The sequence below is a fragment of the Filicampus tigris genome, chromosome 1 (genome assembly GCF_054856515.1).
Source record: "Filicampus tigris isolate MCC_2025a chromosome 1, RoL_Ftig_1.0, whole genome shotgun sequence".
NCBI classification, from domain to species: Eukaryota; Metazoa; Chordata; class Actinopteri; order Syngnathiformes; family Syngnathidae; genus Filicampus; species Filicampus tigris.
The window spans coordinates 14,714,981-14,742,585 of NC_141217.1; the positions used below are offsets into that span (position 1 = coordinate 14,714,981).

Sequence of the window (27,605 nt, forward strand, 5' to 3'; positions counted from 1 at the left end):
CTACTAATCAGGTTTTTGTTAGATAAAGGCGTCTGGATGCAACTTATCCAAAGTCAACATGAGTCTAAAATACATACTGTATATTTAGCAACTGTGTAATGATATAGTATACTGAGGCAAATCTAGAATTTAGTGCCATCCGCTGATCACAATCGTGATATGTTTTGTCTTGCTCCAACAATGTTGTCATCCATCCATTATCCAAACCGCTTACAGTCACAAAGGGTCGCGGGTGTGCTGGAGCCTATCCCAGCTGACTTCGGGCAGTAGGCGGGGTACACCCTGGACTGGTTGCAAATCCTAAGGCACACGCAGACAAACAACTGGTCACATTCATCATCATCACAATCATACCAAGGGACAATTTAGAGTGTTCAATTAGCCCACCACGCATGTTTTTAGAATGTGGGAGAACACCGGAGTAGCCGGAGAAAACACACGCAGTCACAGGGAGAACATGTAAGTCCACACGGGAAGGCCAAGACCAGATTCGAACTCACGACCTCTTGCGCTGTGAGACAGACGTGCTAACCAGTCAAACACCGTGCTGCCGCAATGTTACCATTGTTTCCACATTTTGGCATTTCATCCCTGATAGGAATTGCTAAAACTGTCTAAAGATTGAGCTTGGAATCATCAGTAACATCATATCATAAGCATCTACAAAAGAGATGACTAAAAAGTTTGGACAAAACCTAACCTTACCCTCACCGCTCTCCATAAGCCAAGTTCCTTCTAAAATGCAAGTAGCCACCAGCTGGAAAATACAGACTGTACAGTATGTGCAAACTATGTTCAGGCAATAAAAAATGTGACAATGACATCACTGTTCAGTGGACTCATTTGGCACGTGTGTGGTGGATGTCTTTGTATTTAATTCATAAATATGACAACAGCGTGTGCCAATCCCAAGCAGGCAAACATGTCAGCTTGGTTCCCTCCCACAATGGCGAAAACGTCCCTTTCTCCCTGCGTCCGGATACCAAAAGTATCAAAAGAAAGAAAACTCCACCCATGTACACACTTAGATTGTGCTTTGCACTAGACCTGGGCTGGACACAAAAGTAGGGCCCCAGTTCTGTCATGTCACGTCATGTCATCTTCCAAACCGCTTATCCTATATAGGGTCGCGGGGAGTTGCTGGAGCCTATCCCAGCCGTCAATGGGCGAAGGCAGACTACACCCCGAACTGGTCGCCAGCCAGTCGCAGGGCACACATAGACACTGTCACTGAGCGGGAATCGATCCCACGCTGCCCGCACACAACTCAGGCGGGCCCCAGTTCTGTGTTTGATATTTTATTTATCGAGACCGATGACCAAGACCTGACACCTTCATGGACGGAGAAAAGGCATTTGTCGTTGTATGGACGTGTTCATATTTATTTCTACAGACAATAGAAATTGAAGAAGAACGTTAAAACATAAATTGATTTTTCAGTGCTACTGATTGTTGGGAAATTCAGCGGAAAAGATAATTGAGAAAGATGCACACATCTTTACATGATATTTTTATTCTCTAAAGCAGTGCAGCAAAATTTATTGAGCCGGGGCATCTGTTTTACATTTTAAAAAATTCTCAGCGCACACCACAAAATAAAAATGTCACAAAAGCACAAATAATTTAAATAACAATGATCTCATAGCAATTTACTCACAAATTGACTTGAATGTAAAATCTGGGCCTGCTTAATTTAACACAAGGCTGTTACAGTGCAGGAAGCCATGACTTATTATTTTGTAACTCGTACAAGAGCATTTAATTATCCCGCCTGTCACTATATCTCGCTGGCATCGAGAGAAGATATATTTGTAATTACTATATCATTTTCAATCACTGCTCCACACAAATATTCCAAATTTAGCTAAAACGAAAATGCATTCGTAGAATTTTCATCCACAGAAAGGTCGCAGACCTGTCCCATTAATACATCATTGTGTTTATAGCTTCATAGTTTATTTTTGTTACCTTATTCAGCAGCTCTCACTGGTGCAGGCCAGCTCTGCCCGAAAGGATAGGCCGTCAATCCGTAGCTGCAGTACCACCAGAAGGTGGCACTGTACTACCACAAATAGGATCTTACAGCTTTTAAGACCTAACGAAGTAACAATCGCTCTGCTACTTCGTCGAAATTACATGTCCACATACCGGTAATCTCTAACGGCACATACAACACTACAACGGTGCAACATAGTCATTTAGATATAGAACAGAACACAGAACAGGCGATTAGTTGTCTATAACTGTTGTCTGTTATCTGTATTGAAAAATCATCACGCTACCATGGGGCACAGCAAAAAAATGTGGCCTTATATTGACATAAATCAAGAGCGACAAGACCCACAAACGGTGTGAAAGGTGACACAGGAGCATAATTGATGGCGACCCTTGAGTTTTCCCTCATTGCATAATACAGCATGCACCATGGAACTGTTCGAACGTGGTGTGCATGTTTAACTCAAGTCATCATTAAAAGCAGAGCTGGGTTGTGAAAGGTTTTGTTTTGGTGAGGTTTTCCTTACAACCTTGTAATCTGCATACAGTATTTTTTGTTTTGCTTGGAAGTGCAGACAACCAATCACAAGCTTGTCCCCACTCATATCAATGTTTCCATTTTTGGCACCATTCTGGTAAGGTCCAGACGAAACCGTATTGTTTTGTTTTCCTCCCCAATTTCCCGAATAAAAGCTAATCGGAGACTTTCAGGAGGTCCAGATGTGAGTCCCCACACATTTCTGAGGCTCAGAAGAGATGCATGTTCACGATTATACACATACATCACCTATTTTTGTCTCACTTCTCCTCTTCTACATGGTTCAGCTTGGCTTTGTTCCTTGACAAGGACATTTTCAGAGCGTGGCCACATTTCTCGGAGAGATAAGATGAACTACTATTTGTTCCCTCGGGGTGATTTTTTTTTTTTTTTATGTTGGACCTGGTGGTGTTGATAATTTGCACCACCACAGAGGGAGCAAATCAATTTAATCATAAGCTTTTAGTCGGTCGGTGTCAGTGTCTTAATTTAGCTTATATCAGGGGCGGAGCTATGGGTGGGCCTGGGTGTGCACAGGCCACCCAGATTGACAGACTACCCAGTGAGATTCATGAAAAAATATATACTTTAACATTTTTAGTAAATTATTATTACATTATGTTTTAATTTGTGTTTCGTTGTATTCGTTGTTCATTATTTTATTGAATATTAAGAATGGCATAATTGTGGTTGTCTAAAGAAGATCAGAACTTCATATTATTCAGTTTGTCATTTTATTTGAATATGTGATGTGTTGGGACAGTAAGATTGTGCTCAGTGAGAGAAATATTCAGGCCCGCCCTGATTTGTTCAGGCCCACCCATCAGCCACGTCTGGCTCCGCCCCAGGTGTCTGTGTTCATTTATCTTATTTAGCTTAATTTAGTTTCATAATTTAGGTATTATCAGCTAGAACTAATACAATTTGATCATTGTTACTTCACTGTTCTGCCTTTTTGTACTGTCAAATAAAATGTACAGACTGTACTGTGGTTGTGTTTTAAAGCAAACAGCTGGTATTAGAGCTCCATTCATTCTTTTGAGTGTTCCCTTATGCTTGATGTTTTATTAATTCTCTTTAGAAATACATTGAAGCGGTTCTTCCATTAAGAAGTCTGTTTTGCATATTTATATTAATATATGCATGAGGATAGAGGACACAGGGACCAAAGGATTACCATTCGGGGGAAAAAGAAACTGTGACAGTTTGTTTTTTTTCCTTTCAGATTTGTTTGAAATATCTTTAAATAATTGCAGCTGTAGCAACAATCAACTATAGCGTATTGGAGAAATGAGAGAGAGCATTTTTTCCCACTCCTTTGTGAACATTTGCCAAATCCACATTGTAGTCCCCCCTGCAGCCAGCCCCTCCCTCCCTCTGCATTATAGAAGGGGGCGGTCTGGAAAGAAGTGTGTCTGTGTGCGTGGGTGTGTGTGTGTGTTTCTGTGTGTGTTATGACCCCTCTACATGAGAGAGAGGGAGAGAGAGAGAGAGAGAGAGAGAGAGAGAGAGAGAGAGAGAGAAACTACCATGACAGCGCTTCTTGATGCACAAGTGTTTTGACTCGCTGGGACTACTACCCTTGTCATCTTGAACTGAAGCAACTCCATCAACCCTCCCTCGGCCGTTTTGTGTGGATAAAAGCAAAGCCAGCTAACATGGGGAAAGTGGAAGGAGGGATGAAATGTGTGAAATATCTTCTGTTCGTGTTCAACTTCATATTTTGGGTAAGTGCCCTCGAAGATTGCACTGGTGTAAGCTGCGCAAGCATGCAGGTGCAGCGAGTGCATCTGTGACTTGTGGTCGAGATTGTTTACATACAAGCTGTCTCCGTCTTCCTCTTGGTGTGCGGTGGGCCTAAGTGCTTGATTTTGCAGTCAGTCAGTGTGGTTTCCCTCTGTGTAGCTCTGTGAGGGACAGCCAGAGTTTTCTGTTGTCATTTAACTCCTCAAATCAGATTTTCCACTGAAGAAAAAAAACAGCAATCGTTTTTTTCCCCTAAAGGAAAGAATGAATGAAGAATGGGAGATTGTGGGTCAGCGAGGATATCCAAGTCAGCAGTGGGTGCCACATGACCTCGTTGACACAAAATGTGGAGTTGATTGATAAAGTCAGCGCATATGCATCATCAACAAGCTGCCGGGACATTTTTAGCACAAGTCACTTGAGTGTTCATAGTGAGGCTCAACAGAGTCAGGTGGGCATGAAAGGTATACGTGTGTGCGTGTGGGGTTGGGGGGGGGGGGGGGGGGGGGGGGGTTCGATAGACACACACACACATTTCTTATCCAAGCTATGCTAGAGTGGAACTTTTCTTTTCTTTGTGTATGTGAGAGAGAGATTTTCCAGCAAGCGTCTGTGGTGAGGCTCAGTGTGAATGGATCCATTGTGACAGCAGGACAATAGCATCACTTCAGCCTGCTGCTCCAGCCCGGATAAGCAGCAGAGCCCGCTCGGCTCCCAAAAGCAGCAATAGCCCCCTCCGGTTGAGTTGCTCTAACCCCACATAGAATAATTAATCTTGTATCTTGATGGCTGTAGCTGATGCAACAAAAAAAAAAAAAAATCAAAGGCGCACAAACGCTGGAGGCCAGAAGACGAATATGTTTTGTGAGATAGGATGAGGGTGAGGGGACACAGAGCGAAAAAGGTCATCGGGAGATTGTGAGGGATGTTGGTGTGCGTGTACTTGCTCACATGCCAAAAGAGGGTCAGCCGGCATGAACTTGACCCAGATAATGGCAGAAAATCAGTACGAGGATAACACAATGTCATGTGAGTGCATGTGTTGACGTTACAGCGCCACAGATTTTATTTCTCGGTCAGTGCTGCTGTGCTCACTTAATAACAACGACCCATCCATCTCATCTCACTGCAATTCAGTTCCTTCAGATCTCCTAGATTTTCTTGTCATTATGATGTGCGCTTTGTGTGTTCCAATTAAGGCTCACAGCAGAATATCTTGCTGGTATGTCTGGTCTGCATAGTTCAACAACTGCCCTTTTGAGTCGCAGATATTAGCCAGAGACATAAACAGCGCAAGATAAACATTGCTCAATAGAAATATGCACTTTGAATCATCGTTCTCGCCATCATAGAATACAAAAACATTTTTTGGACATCTCTGCTTTCTATTCGCTTCCTGACATATAAATTCAGCTTTTAATTCCTTATGACGTGCTTAAATCCCCTGAAAACAAGCCCACAGAGAATAGTGTTGTTAACAACCTTGCCATACAATGATTTAAAAAAAAAAAATTTAAATGAGGTATCAAATCATGAATAATCAATCCCTTCTCTTCACTCTATGTGGGCGTGTCGGCTGAATGCACTGAAACCACGCCCCACTAAATAGTCAATCAAATAACTCTAATACAAATGGACGTTTCTTCGACTAGCATCTTTCTTATGCCTACACATAACTACGCTTCAGTCGGGAAAAGAGAGCCACTAGAAGCCTCAGATGGCGGAAATGTATCATACCGGCTTGTTGCAGGGCTTTTCCACACCGCAACAACGAGGCACTCTAAAGCAGCCGCTCCAGTGCAAAGTGTCATCCAAACTGGCTATCACATTGGACATTATTTTACCCCTCGCTCTTTTGCCTTCTGTCCGTGACGTATGTACACTCATGGCTGTCAATGAATTGCTCTAAAGCGGCCATGCCAGTCCGAAGCCCTGGACCACACGGGGGCTGTCAAGTCGGACTTTGAAAAAAATAATGACAGATTTCCCCCTCCTCGATCTTTGGCCTGTCTCTGCCTGACATTCTCACTCTAAAGCGGCCACGGCAGTGCACGGCAAAGCGTGCCGCAATAGAGCAGGATTTGCTGTTTTCTTTATTGTAAGAGTGAATAATATTAATGAAGATTCAAAACATACCAAAAAAATGTTAATGCCTTTAAATCCAGGTTAAAAACTATGCTCTTTTCCCGTAAATATGATTAAGGTCGTGCAATACATTTTTAAAATCATGACTTACAAAATCGTATCCATGCACTCTTCACTCTTTCATTAATTTTAGAAAGCTACTTTGTATTTTTTTACTTTCCATTCAAATGTCTTTACCTCTTGTTTGTAACTGCTTTGAAATGTTGTACTTTTAATTAATTGATGCACATTGAGTTACCTTGTGTATGAAATGCACCGTATATATAATAAATAAATAATAATAATAATATAAATAAAGCTGGGCTGCCTTGCCTACAGATATGCTGCACTACTGGCATTCGCTAAACACGTACAGTAGGAGCTTAAGAAAAGACAGTGTAATGACATGATATAGCGCCGTAAAAAAATAATTACACTTAGTTACATTATTACAACCTCACATATATTTTAACATAAATTCCCTACAGTCACTTTGCGAGTAGCAACAATTGTTACAATGTTAGGTGACTCTCCACTGTAGAGTCTACACTATGTAAATAGCCAAGAACATGCCCTTATATGCTTGAACGACTTGTGGCCAATGTAATCGGGTTAATGTGGCTAAGCCATGATTGGTCGTTGTGAGTAATTGTGATGTCATTTTCAGTCGACAGAAGACAAAATGGCCGCCTCCGGAGATGGCTAAAAACAAGTGCATTTTGCTGGTTGCACAAACTCAAAATTAATCAGATAGGCAGTGTTTCAACTAGTGGGACTGCTGGGAACATATTCTTGAAAGAAATATGTTTGGGTTGACAAAAAAACTCTAGGTAATTGTAAACATCTATTAAAGGTGAATTTTTTTCTTAATTTTTATAGACCCTTGTACAATACAGGGGGATTGGGGAACTTGTTTTTGCAAAAAATTGAGTATTAATCACAGGGAAATTACTGTAACACCACGCAAATATCTCTTGCCTCTCTTACAAGTTGCTGTTCAGTGGGGATCATTATCAACACCTCACAAACGATCTCATTATGCATCATAAAAAATTTGCTCCTCAGTGGATTAAAATAGGACAGAACACTTACTCTACTTTGGTTATATTCTGCACTTTTTTATAGCAGTATTTTAGTAAAGTGACCAGGAAAGTCTGAGCCCTACAGACATAATTTTATACGTCACAACATTATACCTGCTGCTTGCATGTTGTAGTGTACAATGGGCTTTACCCCACCCATAATTATCACCCTATTGCTTACATGTTCCCTTTCCCCATTTCGTTGAATATGCTTTTATCCCAAGCATTAAGTCGGTCTGTTTTCATTCATTCATCTATTTCATTTCAAAATAAAGCTTTTGCTTTATTTTACAGTCAACACTGTTTCATGAAAAAAAAGAATAATTCCACAGACTGTCTCTGAGTGAGACCACATCCTTGTGTCCGTTTTGCATGCTCTCATGGAAATTCCCCTCGCAAAAACACCATTTAACCTTACTATTTTAAAAGTTGCCTTTACGCATCAAAGAACTGTTCAAACATAAAGAAATTAACATCAACTTCCAGAACGGGCCAGACATACAATAAGTGTTAGCTCGTATGTAGTATGATTACGCATATAGTTGCAGGCCGCATCTGTTGTGTGTGTCCACAGGCAGGGGAGAAAAGATGATCCTCCGATAGTGTACGCCCTGCCGTCACTATGTTATTATCTCATTCATTGTGTTTGTCACTTTCCCTCCTTTTGTGCGCCAAACCCACAGGAAGACAGTGGCTCTTTGTCCTCTGGGGGAGATTGGGTGGGAGGGCATGGGACAAGGTGGGGTGGAGTTGGGGGGAATACATGGGGGAAAGTGAGGGGGTGGGTGCAGAGATTTAGGATGAGAGTCGAGGGAGGGGAAGGGTGTGTCTGCTGTCAGGATTCGAAGGAAAGAGTTTGGGGTAAAGCAGGGGGATATTAGTAGTGAGGGGGTTGCTTGGAGTTTTTGGTGCGCCGAGCTGGTATTTATTACCACACTGCTTCTTCCCCACAGGGCATATTTCAAATGTCATGTTGACTGTGGATTGCAACCAGTAGAGGGGTAACAAAGAACCCCTGACCCGAGCTAGAGCAAGTGTCTCGGATTGGGTGACATTTTCATAAGGGCACTAGTGCAGGCAGTCATCCTAGAAAGTTTGAAGAGTATTAGTTGAAAACTAGGATTCAGTGAGTTAAATGTTCTATGCAGGCCCACTAGTCCAAACACAGCATTCTGATTAATATAACATTTATGGAAAATGAGTTACGCAGCAAGATCAACCCATTTTTTACATCTCGGGCCATTTTGCCACTTGCTGTTGACTGAAAATGACATCACAGTTGCTCAGGGCTCGGGTAATGACCAACCATGGCTCACCTGTTTTCTGAAGTTGGGCCGTGATTGGTTGATACCCGAGCCCTGCGCATCTGTGATGTCATTTTAAATTGACAGCAAGTGGCAAAATGGCCGCCCCCTGTGATGGATAACAATGGGTGGATTTTGCTGCTTAATTCATATTCCACAAAAGCAATGTTAATCCGAATGCCATGTTTCAACTAGTGAGCCTGCGTAGAACATATTCTTGTATAGAAAAAATGTTTCGGTTGACTTCTCTTTAAGACAAGAATGAGCTGAAGAATGAGTTCATTTGTCTCCCTTCTCTACAGTTAGTGTGTTCAATCAATTCCCACTCAGTGGTGGTATGAATGTGAGTGTGAGATGTTTTTTGCCTGTTTTTATATGTACCGTGTGATTGCCTCTTGCCCCTAGTCAACCGGGATAGGTTCCAGTTTCCTGTGAAGATAATGACACAAAACGATTAGCAGAACCAGAGACCGGCATCAAGGATACAGATTGAGAATTTATTACCAGAAACCAGCACCTCCCCTTGAATGCACTACACAGACTATGCAAAATTGTCATACAACCTGTCGAGAGAATTTCCGAGATATAGGACGCAGACACACCATGTGACAATCGCTGCTTAATGCTCCTTATCTTGTTCTCTGTGCACATAAACATGTTTTGCGCCCGCGTATGGACTGGATTATCCACAAAGAGCGTGAGCCTTCACTGGCTGATTGTATTGATGTGTCAGAGTAGCAGCCACCACTGTTTGTGCCCTCCACAGCGCCTCCAATCTCACAGGAGCACTTTGACGTCAGGCTCGTCCAATAAGGTTACGCACTTTGTGGAGAAGACTTTTATTCAACATATACCAAATGAAGGAAAATATGAGCAGCATGAAACCACTTTTCCAAACAAACAGGAGGGCCTGGTTTAGCTCAAGGTGGCACACTGCTGCACACAGCCAATTTTCAAGCCACAGATGGTTAGGAGTGTTGTAAACGTTCTTCTTAATGGAATTTGTTGGTCAAAACAGCAGGCCATGACAAATGACAAATACTCAAGTCTGTTAGGTCATCATTTAATTTTGCCCACACCAAAATCACACTTGTATATATTACTGCTTAAGTGCAAAGGGTGGAGTGCCCGTCTGGAAATTTCCTGTCATCATTTTCTTCATTTTGGTGGAAAACCACAATTAGGCAGGGCAAGAGAACAAGTCGTCTGTTAAGCAGAAAACATGCACTTTTACAGTGTTTCTTTCCTTTGTAAGACTGTTGCTGAAACAAAGGTATTAGCAGTTGTTATTCTCCTCACTTTGCTCATGAATTTTCAGGTAATAAAGAATCATTCTTGATAAAAGAATACAACATATGGGTCTGCCTCTATTGAGTGCATTTTGTAGTTTGTTTTTATTTTACATTGCATTTGATGTGATCCTAATCTTTCTGCTACATCCATCCACAGTTGATGGGATCCTTTGTTCTGGCAGTGGGACTGTGGTTACGTTTTGACCCGGAAACTGTGTCCCTGCTCAACGGTGATAAGGCTCCAGACACATACTTCATTGGTAGGTACCACAGCATCTTATAAGTTACGTTTTGTATGTTAACTCTTTCAGTACCTGACCTCTAAAGTCATTGTGTTTGAACCAAAAGCCAAATTAAGCAACTGTTATGATTACAGTGGTGCCTTGAGCTATGAGACGAATTCATTCCATAACCATGCTTGTAACTCAAAACAATTGTATCGCAAATCGTCTTTCCCCATTGAAATGAATGGAAATTCCATTGATCTGTTTCAGCCTCCCTCCCAAAATTAATTTAGTATTCATTGAAAATTTTTTTTAGGCGGCACGGTGGTCGACTGGTTAGCACGTCCGCCTCACAGTTCAGAGGTCGTTGGTTCGATCCCGGCTCCGGCCTCCCTGTGTGGAGTTTGCATGTTCTCCCCGTGCCTGCGTGGGTTTTCTCCGGGCACTCCGGTTTCCTCCCACATTCCAAAAACATGCATGGTAAGTTGATTGGATACTCTAAATTGCCCCTAGGTGTGATTGTGAGTGCGGATGTTTGTCTCTGTGTGCCCTGCGATTGGCTGGCAAACCAGTTCAGGGTGTCCCCCGCCTACTGCCCAAAGACAGCTGGGATAGGCTCCAGCACGCCCTGCGACCCTTGTGAGGAGAAGCGGTACAGATAATGGATGGATGGATGAAATTTTTTTAAGAAAAATATCACTCCGTAATATTGTACTTTATATAAAAGCACAGTTATCATTCATTCATTGATTCATCGATTCATTATCCATACCGCTTATCCTCACAAGGGTTGCGGGCGTGCTGGAGCCTATCCCAGCTGTCTTTTAGCAGTAGGCGGGGGACACCCTGAATTGGTTGCCAGCCAATCGCAGGGCACACAGAGACAAACATCCGCACTCACAATCACACCTAGGGGCAATTTAGACAGTCCAATCAACTTACCATGCATGTTTTTGGAATGTGGGAGGAAGCCGGAGTACCCGGAGGAAACCCACGCAGGCACGGGGAGAACACGCAAACTCCACACAGGGAGGCCGGGGCCGTGATCGAACCCACTACCTCTGAACTGTGAGGCGGACGTAAAAGCACAGTTATGACACATAAAATATATATAAAACTGTTACATTTTGCCTCGATTCAATGGACATTGTGCTGCTCCCCCTCTCTCTCTCGCTCAAGGATTTTGTTTTTCTCCTCTTATTTCTATATTCTTAGTTTCTACAATTTTTTCAGCGACTCAAACCATTCCAACTTTAAACTGTTCAGCTTATCCCTACAATTGTGATTTTTTTTTTTTTTAATCTTTTTCGGAGGGGGGTGGGGGTAGGTTTATATCCACATTGAAAAGAGGCCCGGGTCGGAATTGAATAAATGTGAATTGTCCTGTTCACTTTGCATGAAAAATGTCACATGGCAAAAAAAAAAAAATTGGAATTACGTGATTCTATCTGGTGTTCGACTGGTTAGCACATCTGCCTCACAGTTCAGGGGTCGTGGGTTCGATCACGGCCCCGGCCTCCCTGTGTGGAGTTTGCATGTTCTCCCCGTGCCTGCGTGGGTTTTCTCCGGGTACTCCGGTTTCCTCCCACATTCCAAAAACATGCTTGGTAGGTTGATTGGACGCTCTAAATTGCCCCTAGGTGTGATTGTGAGTGCGGTTGTTTGTCTCTGTGTGCCCTGCGATTGGATGGCAACCAATTCAGGGTGTCCCCCGCCTACTGCCCGAAGACAGCTGGGATAGGCTCCAGCATGCCCCATTATTGATAATGGATGGATGGATGATTCTATCTGCAAAACTGTCACTTGTAACAGACTGACACATTACAATTCTCTTATCTGTCAATTTTTTGCTCACAATTCAAAGCAAAAAAAAAAGTCAGAATAACGGCTCAAATCGACAAACTTGTAAGTCCAAGCACTCGTTTGTGAATGCACCACTGTATTTTCCCAATTATGTCCAAATGAAGCTAAATCAAGCTAAAACAACCGTTCTTTTTAATCGTTCTGTTCCATTTGATGACCCTGACAAAGGAGCAGGAGTTACTACTTTGCTGTCACATTCATGTTTTCCCTAAATACTGGTCATAACGTGAGCCACGTGGCTCTCTTCTCATTCTCCGTCTGGAAAGGGGCTTAAAATGTTGCCATTGACATGTTTCCGTGCTACTCTCGGCTAAAGAACGACATCACTCGGGATATTCCTACCACCGTCTTGTGGTCAAACGCTCAGTGACCACACACAAAAGCCACATGTGCACTAGTCTTGGGTACAGCGGAAAAACATTCACATGGGATTTTGGCGTTTTTTTTCCCCCATACTGTAGTTCCGCATGCTCCCTTCCAAAGATGGATGATTGCTATACTGTATGTATATTTGTTCAAGCTTCAGAAATACTTGGAAATGAGCATATAGTGCACAGAGATGAATTTGGATTTAGTAATGGACATGTGCTAAACCACGGCAATGACTCAAAGGATAATATCAAATGACATGACATGCCGCAAGTGGAGCATTCTGAAATAATGCATTTCATGAATCATATGCATCATTTTGCATGTCTCAGGCATTCATCATCAGCTGTTGGCTTATAAATTCATGAGCGTAGCGTCTGAGGTGAACTAGTCTCAACAATCGCAGTCTGAATCATTCCAACATCCGGGTGATTTTGTCTTCGCCCAGCACAAGTGTCTGACTTTCAGAGCACAGCGTTTCAAAACAGTAATCCGCAGAGTGAACTGTGAAAGCAGATGTGACAAATGCGGTCAGAGCTATAGAAGAGTGATGTTGGGCTCCTAAATGGACGACAAGCCAGCTACGCCCAAAGAAGTGACAATAGCATTCATTTTAACAGCTCATTCACTGATTGTATAAATGTGGACGACACATGAGCACACAGAGTCCACTGCTCTACCATGGCTTAACTCATTTACTTCCAGACATTTTCAGACCCTCCTTTAACCTGACGTTTGAAAAAAAATTGAAAAAATACAAATAAGTTGCACAGTTTTTCATAAGTGCGAATGGTGGGCCACATAAGACCACCAGATGCATGACAAAAATGCCATTTTAAATATGAACAAAATATGTGCAAACTTGAAAATTACATGCTCTTAATATATTTCATTTTTCATAATACATTTTTCAATGCATGTATAAAAGATCCAATATCCAAACCCAAACACAAAGGGTTTGAAGCAAACAACAAAATAACCACAACCGCTGATGTTTTTCTTTTCCAGCGCAAAAATTACCATTCACGGACAGCACAAAACTGCTGTACAGCAGACCAACATTAAGTCATTTTGTGTATTTTTTCACAGAATTCAGCTCACTCGAAATTTTAATGTTATTGAGGGTCTGTATGCCTACTATGTTTGTGCTGAATATCATACCAAATCTGCAAAAAATTATTACTACTCACGTTGTAGTATCGGGCTGAAAAGACCTGGTGTAATGCAGTTAAGCTCTGTCTGCCATCTAGTGGTGAATAGTGATATTACAACGTAAAACTACAGTCCATCCCTGCATACTTGTGGCTTGGCAACCATGGATTCACATATTCTGTGATTTTTTTTCCTTTTTGTTTTAAAAAAAATTGGGGGGGGGGCAGTAGTTGTTTCTGGGATTTTTTTTCATCCATTGCCTCCCATGTTTTATCGAAAATATTGAATACCCATTAGTATTTCTTAAATCATCTTGTTTTTTTATAAATTAATAAAAAAATGATTTGATTTGATTTTAAATTAGTCAAGGGGCCACTCAGAGAGTGGTCGGCCCACAGGCCGCCAACTGCCTTTTCTCACAAAACTGGATCTGAATTTTTCATGTCGCCATGGGAAGTTCAGGTACAGGCAGCCTCTTGTGTGCGTGTTCCTATGGTGGCAAACGCACACAAAAATAACTCAAGTCTCCCTGTTGAGAAGAACAAAAACAATACAGCCAACACAGTGATCGTGCCTCTGTAAAGTTCTTTCGTTGCCACCTGAGCCCACATCACCTGGGGCCTCCAGGGGAGTAGCCTAGCAACACCCCAGCTGCACAAGAGAAGAAAACTTGCAGTTGTCGGCTTCATCTCTACAGACCCATGATGTACTTTTCCAAATGAGTTTAAGCTCTGGGTGTCGACATCTCACTTGAAGATTCCTCAAACCAGGGGCGAAACCAGATTGACAGACTGCCCACCCAGTGAGATTCATGAAAAAATATATACTTTTACATTTTTACTAAATTATTATTGAATTATTTTTGAATTTGTGTTTCGTTTTTTTATTTTATTGAATATTAAGAATGCCATAATAATGCTTGTCTCAGGAAGATCTGGGTCATATGATCATATGATTCAGTTTGCCATTTTATTTGAATATATGATGTGTTGGGACAAAAGGATTGTGCTCGGTGAGAGAAATATTCAGGCCCACCCTGATTTTTACAGGCCTGCCCACTACCCACATTCTGGCTGCGCCGCTGCCTCAAACTGATATTTCTGTGCGGCATTCGATTGGATTGAACTGTGGTTACATGTAAAATAAAACCAACATTTAGCACGGTAACTTTTGCCTTTTGTTCATTACAGTCATTCTGGTAATGTAATGCCACCGGGAATGGTGTCTTGACAAGCGCAGTCAACAGTCTTAGGTTTATGCTTCCCCCTGCTGGTGAAAAACAGAAGTAGCTGAACCAACAGGAAATAAAAGTATTTCCAATTTTTTTCCCCTCTTTGAACACACTTATGCTTTGCATACAACATTTAGTGTTGTTGGATTCATCCTTATGAATTGCACAATTTAATCGTAACTTGAGTTGACAAAAAGCTGAAACACAACATTACGTATAATATATCTATGGCTGTATAATGAGCAATATAAGTAGGCCTAAACACAAGAGGTGAAGTAAGTCCTTCCTATTCTCGCAGGTGTGTACATCCTGATCGGAGCTGGCAGTCTGGTGATGTTGGTGGGTTTCTTCGGCTGCTGTGGAGCGGTTCGAGAATCTCAGTGTCTGCTGGGTTCAGTGAGTCCAAAAGTAACATCTCAGCTGGAATCAACAGATAGCAATTTTGAATCATTGCTTGTATGTGTGTATCTCTGCTAGTTCTTTGCCTGTCTATTGATCATCTTTGGCGCTGAGGTGGCAGCAGGCGTGTTTGGATTCTTAAACAAAGACAAGGTACATTCAAAATTTCACAGCCCGGCTATCTTGTACTGTTTGTACACTAGTATGCGTGCGTGGTCAAGACTTTCTCTCTGCTATAGATCATCGAAGACGTTCAAAACTTCTATGCAACGACCTACGATGAAAATAACAACAGCACATTGATCATCTCGTACCAGAAAGTCGTAAGTTGGAAAAAATAACGTTTCTTGTCCCTCATTATCCACATGTATAATTTGACAAATAGTGAAATGGACTTACTCTTTTACAGCAGTTGTTTTGGACAGTAAAACAGTAATAGTATACATGCTTGTATTAGCAATGAGTGTTTCATTTAATTTTGGTGTATGGGAGGCCTTGCTATTTGTCAAACGCGAGGACAACAATAATAATAGTGCAAGCTAGTATTATTGAGTTTGAAACTTGTTGTTTTGTATTTTCTGCTTTTATTTAAGTCAGATAATTTAATGTATTTAAAGAGACTGCGAAATGATATATTGTCACAGGATTGTAAAAAAAAACATTGTAAACATGTTGCTTTGCCTTTCTAGCTGAACTGCTGTGGAACGCTAGCTAACAACTGTCCCGATCAAGAACCAGGAACAAAAGTACGTTCACTTGTTTTTATCCTCAGAAAACAACTAATATAACTGCTCATATAACCGTCCCCATGTTTACATCCGTTGGGCATCTATTGTTTATCCTTCACAAAAAACGACTAGTGACTATTTACAACAGTTTACTAAGTCAATTCTAGAGGACTTTTTCACGCGCATCTGTCTGTACTATACTACCCACGGTAGGCTAAGTAGCAGCGCAGTGTCTATTGAACCAACAAATGTGGCAAAAATTGTTTAGCTTTTTACATTTGATTGAATTCTGCCATTACTGCATGTTTTTACTAAGTGAATATTATAGAGTGCTATTTTTCTTATCAAAAAAACATATTGCATGTGTTTTTTCGGATTAACATTTCAATTCTTTTCAATGATTGTTGCAACAATGGTGACAGAAGAAATTCAACTCTATCGCAAGACACCGCTGTATTTCACTTGGAATTTTCATTTTCTTGACATGCACAACATAACATCATGGACATTATGCAGGACTGTGAGACAGCTATCAAGGATTTCTTCAACAGTAAACTCTATATCATTGGGTACGTTGGCATCGGCATCGCTGGGGTCATGGTGAGTTGGCCTTCGAGAACCGTTGCCAAAAGTCACGCGCAGCTCGTCACTTTTGACTGCTATTTTTAAAAATCTGAATTTTTGCTCTAACAGATCATCGGGATGATCTTCAGTATGGTGCTCTGCTGCGCAGTACGTAACAGTCGGGAGGTCATCTGAACGAGCCCAGCAGTGAGCAGCCATCATTCCACATCCGTCATCTGCCGAGTGATCCGCGGAGCAGCGCAAGATCCCAGCTGTTTTCATTGGATCCCCTTTTATTTTCTCAGTCTTCTATTTTACAATGTCATAACATGATGATGGTACTTGGCCCATCCCATTACAAGCAATACTCTGATGCCCCTTCTTACATTTCAGATTGTCTGCCCCTGTGGCCATTGGGCAACCGCAAACAAATACTTTCACGAGGTTTGTCGCACAGCCATTGACCTAAAACGCATGTCTTAGTCACAATTTGGCAGGACATGCTTAGTTTTTGTCTTTATTGATTCAAACATGCAGGCTGCAGATGGCAACTAGCTAGGTTTGTCTAAAATTAATTTGCCATGAGGGACACACAAGTCACATTTGATCTTGTGAACAATGTTGTCATCATTTTTAGGATTTTTTTTATGCTATCACACATGATTGGGTTATTTCATATCCGATCCAATGTTTGATGCTAATTTTAGGCATTATGTATGACATGATTGTTTTATTATTATATCCCTTTTTATTTTCTCCTGTTCAATTTTTCAACAGCATTTCTTTTTTTTCTTTTTTTTTGGGGTGATTCTTAGAGACCAAACTGTCTGCAATACAATTCAAACATTTCTGGAGATTCAAAAAAAAAAAAAACTTTTATTGTGAGAATGACATGAACTAATTTGGTCGGACATTTAACCCAGTGCCATAAATACCGATACCAAATGATTGCCACTCTTCTCTCTTACAATCTCTGTAAATCTGGACCCTCATGCAAGTCCAAAAGTCCCCAATCATGTGACCATGTGTTTCAGGCTAAACAAAAACAGAGGCCTGTTACTTGATAAATTGCACCAGGGTTGACAAATCCACTCCTCGAAGACTATCAGCGAATATGCCCATTTGTTTCCTTCCCGTCTGTGAAAAAACACTACTTAAGGGGGGAAACCTTTTCATTGTTGGTTCTTTCTTTCACTTTGTGGTCCATTATGTAAATATCCGACAGGTTGGTTTTTTTTTTTTGTAGCTGTCCATTTTTGTGGCTGATTCGATCGTACTTGTGTAGATAATGTTTTGGAATAGTTATACAGTCAGCATTCCCGTAAAGAAATAATCAGAGCTGGGCATTCCGTCTATGTGACGGACCGGACCGTCTATCCATCGCTGACGGATGCCCCTTTTGCCGACGGTTGACAGGAACATTTTAAAATAGACGGATTGGCGAGTGTCAGTGTAGTCCGACTTGCCGACAGACAGCCTTTGAAAAGTAGAGATGGACCGACCTATAGACGGGTACTATCCCCCCTGCCCCCGGAAATAAGGCAAATGACGGACAACGGAAGGATACAGACGGATGACGAATAACGGACGTTCAATTTTTCGTAAAATGCCCAGCTCTGGAAGTAATTCATATGGCCAAAAAACAGCCTTTCAATGTGCCTTTATCAACAAGCTTTTTTAGCGACAATGTGCTGTCTGGGTGTAGAGCGTAGATGTACATACGATTGTGACGTTGGACTGCATTTAATTAGCACATGTTTTCAACAAGTAGCACGTATGAGTCATTCAACTGTTTGTTGGTGTTGTTTTAGTTGTGCCACTCAACTGTGTCTCCTTAGCCTCTTGGTAAGAGGAAAATGTGTTTTAAAAGTCTTTTTGATTATATAAGTAATCAAGCAACGTGGGACATACCTTTTTGTTACTTATTATTTTAGTAGCAACACGAACAATGACGTGATGATTCAAGGCTTATGTTACAAGAGTGAGATACAATACAGGCAAAAGTGATGGGCCATGTGATCACGTAAATGAAAATATAATCGATCCTCCCTTTGCAGCGTGGTCATGCCTTCACTCTTCTGAACAGACTTGCTTCAAGATTTATTTTGTTTGTTCGTACACAAGAACATTTGTAGGATCAGGATTCACTGAAACAAGGCAATCGTACTGGTCACAGTCTTAGTAAGATGAAGATTGAAGAGGGACATAAGGGGTCGAGTAAGGTGATTATCTGGATACTTCTAGACGGACAACCCTGCTCCTCAGTTCACTTTACCCTAACAGGCATATATTGTATGGTATGTAATATTCCCCTCCAAAACAATTGTGCACACCATCAAGCCTTTTTGTAGTCTGTTAATTTATTTTGTTACCATTCTGGGCTTCTCAGGGCGACACAGTAGGTCTTTGAAGTTTAATAAAGTGTCTAAAGTTTTAAACTGTTTTCCTTCATTTTATTCCAGGTCTGTGATATACTTTTTGCCTTTGCATGTTGGGCATATTTGGTTATCGTTCTGAGATCGTTGCATTTTGCCCATCCGGTGTGGCTGAAGTAAGTCTTGCGAACAGAGCCATATTTTCATTGTTCAATAAATGTTCAGTAAAACAAATCCGTTTACCGTTGAAGATGCCCATATCAACATTGGTCCAAACGTTGACGCCGCAGAGTGAAGTGGGGCTACATTTCAACATGATCTTGTCGGTTTCGAGAATCCTTCTTGGTATTATCCAGCATGAGCTGACGTGACGCTCTTTAGAATGTGACAGGGAAGTTTGTGATTCCTACCATTTTACTAATTTCCTACATGACATCATAAAACAGGATTGGGTATCCCCTCAGTTGAGAAGGTACTGTATTAACTGGAGTCGAAAAGACAGCTGAACACTTGACTTATGTGAGTGATGTTGCAGAGGCCCCAGGATAACCCCAAGGTAGAGTTACACCAACACTGCAGCATGAGCATTTCTATGGTCACAAATGTGTCCACGCTAGTGCCGCATGCACTTTGGGGTAGGGTGACAGAAAGTTTGCAACAGAAAGTTGAGTTGTCGGAAACAAAACGCGCGCAGTGCATAAGTAAATAGATGAAATTGGATCAAATGTATTATTCTGTATTATTTACATCTATAATTCTAAAATGAATTTAAATGTAATGAAAGCAAAGTTGTTCTGTGGTTGAAAAAGTTATGATTTTTGACATGGTAACAATCTGAGGTTTTTTTTCAAAGTGTTTTTCCTCACTTTTGAGAAAATATCAAATATATCTACAAGACATATTTACAGTGCTTTAATTGCTAATTTTCATCACTACGTACGTGAATGCAATGCGGCAAAGAGAAAGTGGGAAAGCAGGCAAGTGGCTTGCATTTGGGCAAAGCCTCAAAATATTTGAGCTGACAATACCGTGTGCCTTATATCGGAGTTGGGCTATCGGGTATTCCAATGGCGGACACGTGACTTTTGTTCAGCTCCAGTGGAGACCACAACAGGCATCCTTTCCCTTCCAAACATGGCTCCTATCCGCTTTCCGCTTTATTAACAGGATGCCAGAAATGCCAACCTGTCTACGTAGAATAGATGCTATAAGGTGTGTAACCAAGCAGTATCTCTCCAACTCCTACAAAGTACACGACCTGGGCGATGCCAAAGAGAGGGGCGATGACAAGGGCTCGGCAACTGGCCCCCTTGAGAAAAGCAGACGGACCCTCTTTTCTCGTGATTTTTCTGCAATGAAAGCAATTATAAATATTTCATATTGGGGTAGCAATATGCGACATTAATTACGATTCAGCTCCTTCTAAAAATAAGACATGCCCGGTTTACCTGACACAGTCGACCACTCCATTGTAAGTTTCCTCGTTCGTTCCCTTTTTCAGGGATTGTAGTCTTGTTTTGACCACTAAACAAGACGGAGAAAAATGCAATCGCTCTGAGTTTGCATTGCTGCGCTGCCACATTTCTTTGAACGACAAACACTGACCATCACAAGGGCTGACGGCCACGGCTGCAACGGATCCAGCCAAGCATCCAGAAACAAAGGACCAATAGAAGGGCACTGATGGGTTTTCTGATGAATGCTGACCGAGTTGGTGCAAGTGTGCAAAAAGAGGGAAGTAAATGACTGAGAAGGGAATGTCCCTAAAGAGGCAACAAACAAACCTGTTAGGCATGGAAGGAGGTGAGCCAGGTTCAAGTGTACATTAAGCGCAGTCTCACCGCATTAATGTGGCCCCAAGTCCTCTGTACAACCCTGTGACACCTTTGGTCTTCAGTAGGTCTCTGGTGATCTGTGTGGCTGATACTGTCCTGACCTGAGGCGCAGGGCTTGCGTTGTAGGAACGACTAAGGACAGCACTGGTCCCACCCATCTTTAGAGTTGCTACCACGTTGGGTATCAACCGCTGCTGTGCCGCTGGTGGATGAAGCAGGGTTACGACAGAGAATTGTATAATATAAAGTTTCTTCTTACTCATTCCATCAATGAGGTGCCACCGCCGCCGCGCGTTTGAAATCGAAGGTGTTATGTCATGTAATCAGGTATAATCTTACTTTCGCTATACTTTAGCATGTGCGATGTTACTGACTGGAGACGTGTAAGATTTAATTCCTATATCGTTGCTGTCCTGTGAAAAACACGTATGTCCAATTTTGGATTTTTTTTTTATTTTCACGTCAACGCGACGTCTTTAACGCGGAAACACCATTCACATAAAAATAAGGACATTTTTAAAAAACTGGACATAAGTGTTTTTCGCAGGACAGCGACAATATATACAGTGTGTACATTTTATTTAGCGGTCTTGATCACTGGTGTTAAACTCAAGGCCCGGGTCCAGCCCGGGAAATTATTTTACAGGGCCAACAAAGTCAAATCATGTGTGTTGACTTGACATGTTTCTTTCAACTTCTCTTCACTTTTATAACGACATATGAGATATTGCAAACATTTGTGGCCAATCCCACCTTTAAAATACATTTTTAAAAGAGTTGAAAAAAGTTATTCCTCTGATTTCAAAACTAGATGTCCATGAATTTGTTGTGGATATGTGATAATATAATGCGATCATACATTTCTATGGGTTCACAGTCGTAATGGGGGACACCATAACTATGATGTGGCCGGCCACAAAAATGAGTTTAACACCCCTAGTCTAGATTATAAAGTCATTGTTTTAACAAGTGCGGTCCAAATATTTCATGGATTAATGCTTCATTTGCCTTTATCTTGGTATACTATAATTATCTAATGTAGGTCTGCACGATATTGGACAAACATGCGTTGGCTAAAGCAATCTTGATATTATTGTTATTATTATTATATGTACGGGAAAGAAATTACATTTTTATGATCGAATGAAAGAAGTTCATTTTTGCGACAAAATAAGCAAGATCAATTTATCCTTCACTAATTAATTGTAATTCCCCTAGATAATGTTCAACTATTTGCTGGCGATGCAAATTTAAGTTTGCATCTGACTCGTCAAATTCAGATAAGAGCATACATTCCATAAGAAAAAAATTATTGCGTGCCTAAGCGATATGCATATTGCATAGGCCATTATCGCAATATCGATATTTATTTGATATGTTGTGCATCCCGATTCTGAAGTTGTCTATTAATAAACATTAATTAATTGATTGTGTTTGTTGAAAAATATATTACGAAAGGACCTTGAAAAAAATAATTGCATATTAAATCGCAAAACTGAGGCAAAAAAATAATAATCACAATTAAATCATTTTGCAAATCATATACTCATATGTCAAGGTACCCCTGTATAGTGGAGGCCTGTCATTCGCCGGTATAGGAATCGGAAATCTGAGTATAATTGACGGCAATTGAAATGCATTCTAGGGGGAAAATAAATAAATGAAAATTTAACTACCAAAAATTCTTCAAAAACTGCTGATAAGCATTCAAACGTGGGGAAAATGGGTGATTTAACCTGCAAATCCTGCCCAAAAACTTTTTAAATATTGCAAAAAAAAAAAATAAAAAATAAAAAAAAAATGTGAATAAGCAAATCCACGTGTGCCAAACCACAAGTATGCAGGCATCCACTGTATTTTGTAAACAGTGCAAACAGCACAGTGTATCCTGTTCAACCTCACCGAGCCTTCCGGCATCCTGGAGCTGGATCTTGAGCATCTCCATGGGCGTGGTGACAATCACTTGGCACATTCCCGCACAGCATCCTGCCAACATCTCATTAAAAACCGTCAGCTTGCCACTGACGACAAATGCGCATAAAAGTCAGTTGAAACCAATACGACGCTGGGGTAGCGAGATCCAGTATTTCTTTGTTGAACTACTCACCGGTCTTTGCTTAGCTGGTGGCGAAAGAAGTCGTTGGCGGCGAGTTTGATGGCCTTCTCAGGAGTCACTAGGGTGAGATTGACAGCAGCACCTACAACGAGGATTTAATAAAATTAAGATTATTTGCGAAGTAAAGGTCAGTAAAAAGAATTCATGATAAACAGTGGATGGAAAATGTCTACACACCCCTGGTAAATTCTAAGTTGATGTTACATTGGCATCACCTGATGCAGCTTAAGTGTGTTGACCTTTTATAATATGTCCACTGCACACATTATTTTGTTTTTATCTGATTTCTGATATCTGATCTAAAGTTGAATGTCTTCAAAGGTATACTATACATCTACAAAGTTGAACCATCATATGAACCCTGAAATGGAATTTGTTGGCATATCTATCAATGACAGTTGCACTATAACATTACCAAAATCTAAAATGTTCATTATGTACAGTATACTGTAGACGATTTGAGATGAAAACATTTCTCCTAGTAATAGGGTACCCCTCACAAACTGTAGTCCTCATGCTAATTATGTTGACTTATAGGTACTTATTATTTTCACCAATCAGACGTATGAACAATGAAATTAACCTTACCTCTATACATGCCAAAGTAACCCTCGGATTTTACCGTCTTTATAAGACAGTCCATCCTAGAAGAAAAAAAAATGTTAATTTTGGTAATGCTCTGCGAGTGATCGCTGTTGATTAGATTAGATTTGATTATTTTCATTTCCTGCTTCTTGAGCTGACTTGATTGGAAACTTAAAGCAGAGATGAAAAGATGACCCTAACCACCGAGGAGAATAATATACAGCACAGGCACATCTCAAAACATAAGAATGTTGGTTAAGACCTGTTTTATTTCAGTAATTTAATTTAAAACGTGAAACTCATAAATCACATAGTTTTATTACACATAGTGAAATATTTCATGATTTTATTTTCCATGATTTTGAAGATAGACGCTTGTAAATGTATACCAAAAACCCAAATTGGTCCACAAGAAACAATCCAAAACATATTTTTCATAAAAAAATGTGTTATGAATGAACCTTCTGAAAAATATTTCCTTTGTTTGTAATGAATGTGAATAGTATACAAGTTTCACATTTTGAATTTAACTACTGTACTGAAATAGTGTAAGTGAACATGTACAATATGAGGTACACCTGTTGGTAACATCTAAAATAAATGTGGGTGGGAGGGTGAGTGTGTGTGTGTGTGTGTGTGTGTGGGTGGGGGTGTGTGGGTGTGTGCGTGGGGGTGTGTGGGTGTGTGTGTGTGTGTGTGTGAGTGTTGTGTGTATTCATGCACATGAAGAGGTGGTTCTTACATATTCTTGTACAGTTGCTGCCCGCTTCGTTGGTTTTGCAGGCGTGTCTTTGCCAAGTCGACTGGGAATACACAGGTGACTCCAACCATGCCTGCAATTCCTCCATTAATCAGTTTGGCTGGCAAGCTGGACTCAGGAGAAGTCAAACACAAATGCACAAAGATATATAGCAAACATTGCTGCTCTTATTATGCGTGAACAGTGGAATATCTCTCTCTTTCTCTCTCTCTCTTTCTCTCTCTCTCTCTATCTCTCTCTCTCTCTCTACATCCACAACTTGGGTCAATTTGACCCAACTTTCTTAAAACAACACCAAGAATTTATAGTTTTGCACAAAACAAGCCACAATTGGGCTGTTTTATACAAAACAATGCAAGAAAGTGAGTCAAATTGACCCAATTTGTGTGTTGTTATTTTTAACCCAACTGTTTTTAGAGTGTATGATCAGGAAAACAGCTGACATTGGTTTGGGGTCATTCAAAGGCACTTTAAATGGAAGCATGAAGTTTGAATGACACGGGTTAATTCCGAACACAGCCACACTAGTGCAACTACTGTACATTTTTTCCCGTTTATTTAGTTTCACCTTATTTTTACTTCCCCTCTCGGAAAGAAAAATACAGTGAAAATCAAACAAGTTGTACATCTTGGCCTCATCTTTCCTGGCATTTGAACAGGGCTCCGTAGACTTTTTATATCCGCTGTATGTATGGAGTAACAGTTTGGCGTTGTTACTAAAATAATCTAATGAATAAATGAGTACACCCACTTGGAAAAACAACTGTGATAATTTCAGTGTACATGCATTATAGTCAGTCTTAGTCACTGTGGTGAGTTTGCCGAATTACGCACAACAAAAAGTAAGGTAAGCTAAATTAGCTTGACAGATAAAAATAAATAAATAAATAATTTAAAAAAACCATACAGTGTATTGAAAGCAGGTTCCTCCTACCTCATCTGTTGCTGGTGGGCCATGGTTTTGGTTTGTTGTGGGTGCAAAAGCACAGCGATGAGCAGCTGAGGGTCCCAGAGAGACGCCGAGCAAGGCAAGAGCAAAGAGTGTCTCTGGGTTGTATATATAGACAAATCCAACACAGTAGCTCCAGGGATAAATTCCACTCACATCACTCCTCACCCCCTGCCATGCTAGCCAGGAAATGGAGCCAGTATAGTCATTGAGCTGCCAAAAGCAAACCACAATCACAAAACTTGTCAGGTATGCATCACTTAGCTGCGGATATACTTTTCTTTACATCAAATCAGAGTCTCCGATTTTAAAGCAATATGAAAATGTCTTGTCGACAATTCTATTCTAAGAAGCGAAAGCAATCATCAGGCCAAAGCCGGCCCATAACAAGAGTGTCGGATGACCCGCTTAGGTGTCATTTTCTCCTTGTAAATTTTAACCACTGCCACACTGAAAGAAAGAAAGGCCAATATGTGCCTGACGCAATATTAAGAAGACATTTAGAGGCCAGGATAAGAAACTAACAGTTGTCACCAACAAGTTTGTGCTGCATCCAATGGTTAATGTTTTAACCAGTAACTGTGTTAAAAGAACCACTCCTTACTTGTTTAACTACATTTCTGGGTAGCATAGGTTATAACTCATAATGTCACTTTTCTCAACATCAAATAGCTTCTCAGTAGTGAAGCTACACTCATGTCCACAGGAGCTACATTTCCCCGGGCTGTGCTAAAACTTACATGCATCTCATCCATTTGACGTCATGTCCCACACAGTGTAAAAAAAGATGCTCAAGAATAGTCTGACAATGCAGTAGAGCAGAATGGAAAGTGCACTGTGGGGGATATGGCAGAGGAGGGGACAGAGATGTGCATGTCTCGTGAATCACATTGCTTATGGAGTCCTTACAGTCACAGAAGAACAGTTATTTGTTCCATGGGTTACTGTGCAAACCCAAAAGAAGCTCCTGTCACCACAACACATTCAGGTATTTCCCGAAGTTAACACAACAGCGGCTAAGCTAGTCGACACAACAGCGGCTAAGCTAGTCGACACAACAGCGGCTAAGCTAGTCGACACAACAGCGGCTAAGCTAGTCGTCACAACAGCAAAGCTAGACGTCACAACAGCAGCTAAGCTATACGTCACAACAGCAGCTAAGGTAGTCGTCAGACTCGTCACAACGTCTAGCTAACATGGCACTAGCAACATGTTTTTGTTAGCAGAAGAATAAAACTGTACATGTGCATCCCTATTTAAATAATTGATTGACATTTGATAACTTGAAAAAGCTCAATTGCATCCAGGAGGACGATTACCACGTCTGCAGTTACGATATACACGTGGTACACACTGTTTGGTTTTAGAATTAAGTCTTCATTCTACCCCTCAAAGTACAACTTCCAAAAGTGGTTCAACATTCATGCTTTAATGTAGTTGAGCTAGTTTAGCTTGCTACCTTTCTCTCCTGTGTAGCTTCATTGCAGCGATGCTTCACTTAATGTACAATGACCTGAAACTTCGCTCACTACATTTGCCAATTAGGTTTTCAACACTGTTAGAAATTGGTTATATAGTAAAACTGTGAGCTGTTAAAACTTTATGGCAAAAGTTATTTTCTAAAACACACCTGTAATAGTAATTAAATCAGGCAATGTTTACCGGTCATATGTTTGCCAGTGGTTTAGTAGCCTTTTCCAATATATTGATAACTGAGGTAATAGTACACCAAAATATATTTTATGTATTTTCTACATGCTTACATGTTGTAGTTTACAGTGCATCTCAGAGAAAACATTTCAATATTCATGGAATGAAAACATTGTGGCTGGTCAACTTTAACCACCAGATGGCAGAAAAGGATCTCGAAAGCACTTTAGTGAGAGTCAAGTTGCGTCCACCAGTAGGTTGAATTATCTTCTTTTCGGGTGGTGACACCTAAACAATAATACCCACACAGATTAAAATGAATAAATTAGTTTTAAAAAAAAAATTAAAAATACGCAAGTCCCTTAGTCATAAACGTGATGTCAAGACTCAGAAGAACAGGTGGAAGATGAGAATGGCCACCTGTTACAGCTGTCTTGGAATTAAGCATGATGCCTCATGGGTATATTTTATTGACATTTTAAATGAAGGCCTCCAGGCCTAATTGCATCACCTTTACATTGCTTTTAAACACGACACCAGAAGGCTCTAGTAGATAGTGGCACAAATGAGTCATTGGAAAAGTAAAGGAAAAAGTGCATCCTGTTAAAAAAGAAAGAAATGTATTTCTGATGTTTGTTCTGGAGCTGAACACACCAAGATTTTTAGGGCCCTTTTTTTTGGAACTTCTCATAAGGAAGAGGAAATAGTTTGACCCAAATCATTG

At 40.8% G+C, this 27,605-nt stretch overlaps 3 protein-coding genes across 9 annotated transcripts in view; 2 read left to right on the top strand and 1 right to left on the bottom strand.

Moving 5' to 3' along the window:
- Nucleotides 1-4,014: 4,014 nt before the first annotated feature.
- On the top strand, nt 4,015-19,049 carry LOC147152947 (tetraspanin-2-like). The gene is made up of 8 exons (XM_086050234.1): nt 4,015-4,260; nt 10,239-10,341; nt 15,219-15,316; nt 15,398-15,472; nt 15,559-15,642; nt 16,009-16,065; nt 16,564-16,647; nt 16,741-19,049. The coding sequence occupies exons 1-8, from the start codon at nt 4,192-4,194 to the stop codon at nt 16,804-16,806; spliced, it is 636 nt and encodes a 211-aa protein (XP_085906360.1). The 5' UTR covers nt 4,015-4,191; the 3' UTR covers nt 16,807-19,049.
- LOC147152948 (mitochondrial glutamate carrier 1-like) lies at nt 18,421-26,835 on the bottom strand. 7 transcript variants are annotated; one of them, XM_086049898.1, is made up of 11 exons: nt 26,691-26,835; nt 25,388-25,444; nt 25,217-25,281; nt 24,265-24,390; nt 23,526-23,581; nt 22,929-23,019; nt 22,724-22,842; nt 20,828-21,023; nt 20,592-20,749; nt 20,435-20,510; nt 18,421-20,335 (listed from the first exon to the last, which is right to left on the bottom strand). In XM_086049898.1, the coding sequence occupies exons 3-11, from the start codon at nt 25,237-25,239 to the stop codon at nt 20,176-20,178; spliced, it is 1,005 nt and encodes a 334-aa protein (XP_085906024.1). In that variant the 5' UTR covers nt 25,240-25,281; nt 25,388-25,444; nt 26,691-26,835; the 3' UTR covers nt 18,421-20,175. The 7 variants fall into 7 exon arrangements, with proteins under 7 accessions (XP_085906024.1, XP_085906109.1, XP_085905782.1 ...); XM_086049983.1 differs by lacking the exon at nt 26,691-26,835 and adding an exon at nt 26,551-26,596; XM_086049656.1 differs by lacking the exon at nt 26,691-26,835 and adding an exon at nt 26,141-26,528.
- camkvl (CaM kinase-like vesicle-associated, like) overlaps nt 26,369-27,605 on the top strand; it is a 43,096-nt gene continuing 41,859 nt past the window's right edge. The window contains exon 1 of the mRNA XM_086049535.1: nt 26,369-26,393. The gene's annotated coding sequence lies outside the window, so the exon portion shown is untranslated. The remainder of the gene's footprint in view (nt 26,394-27,605) is intronic.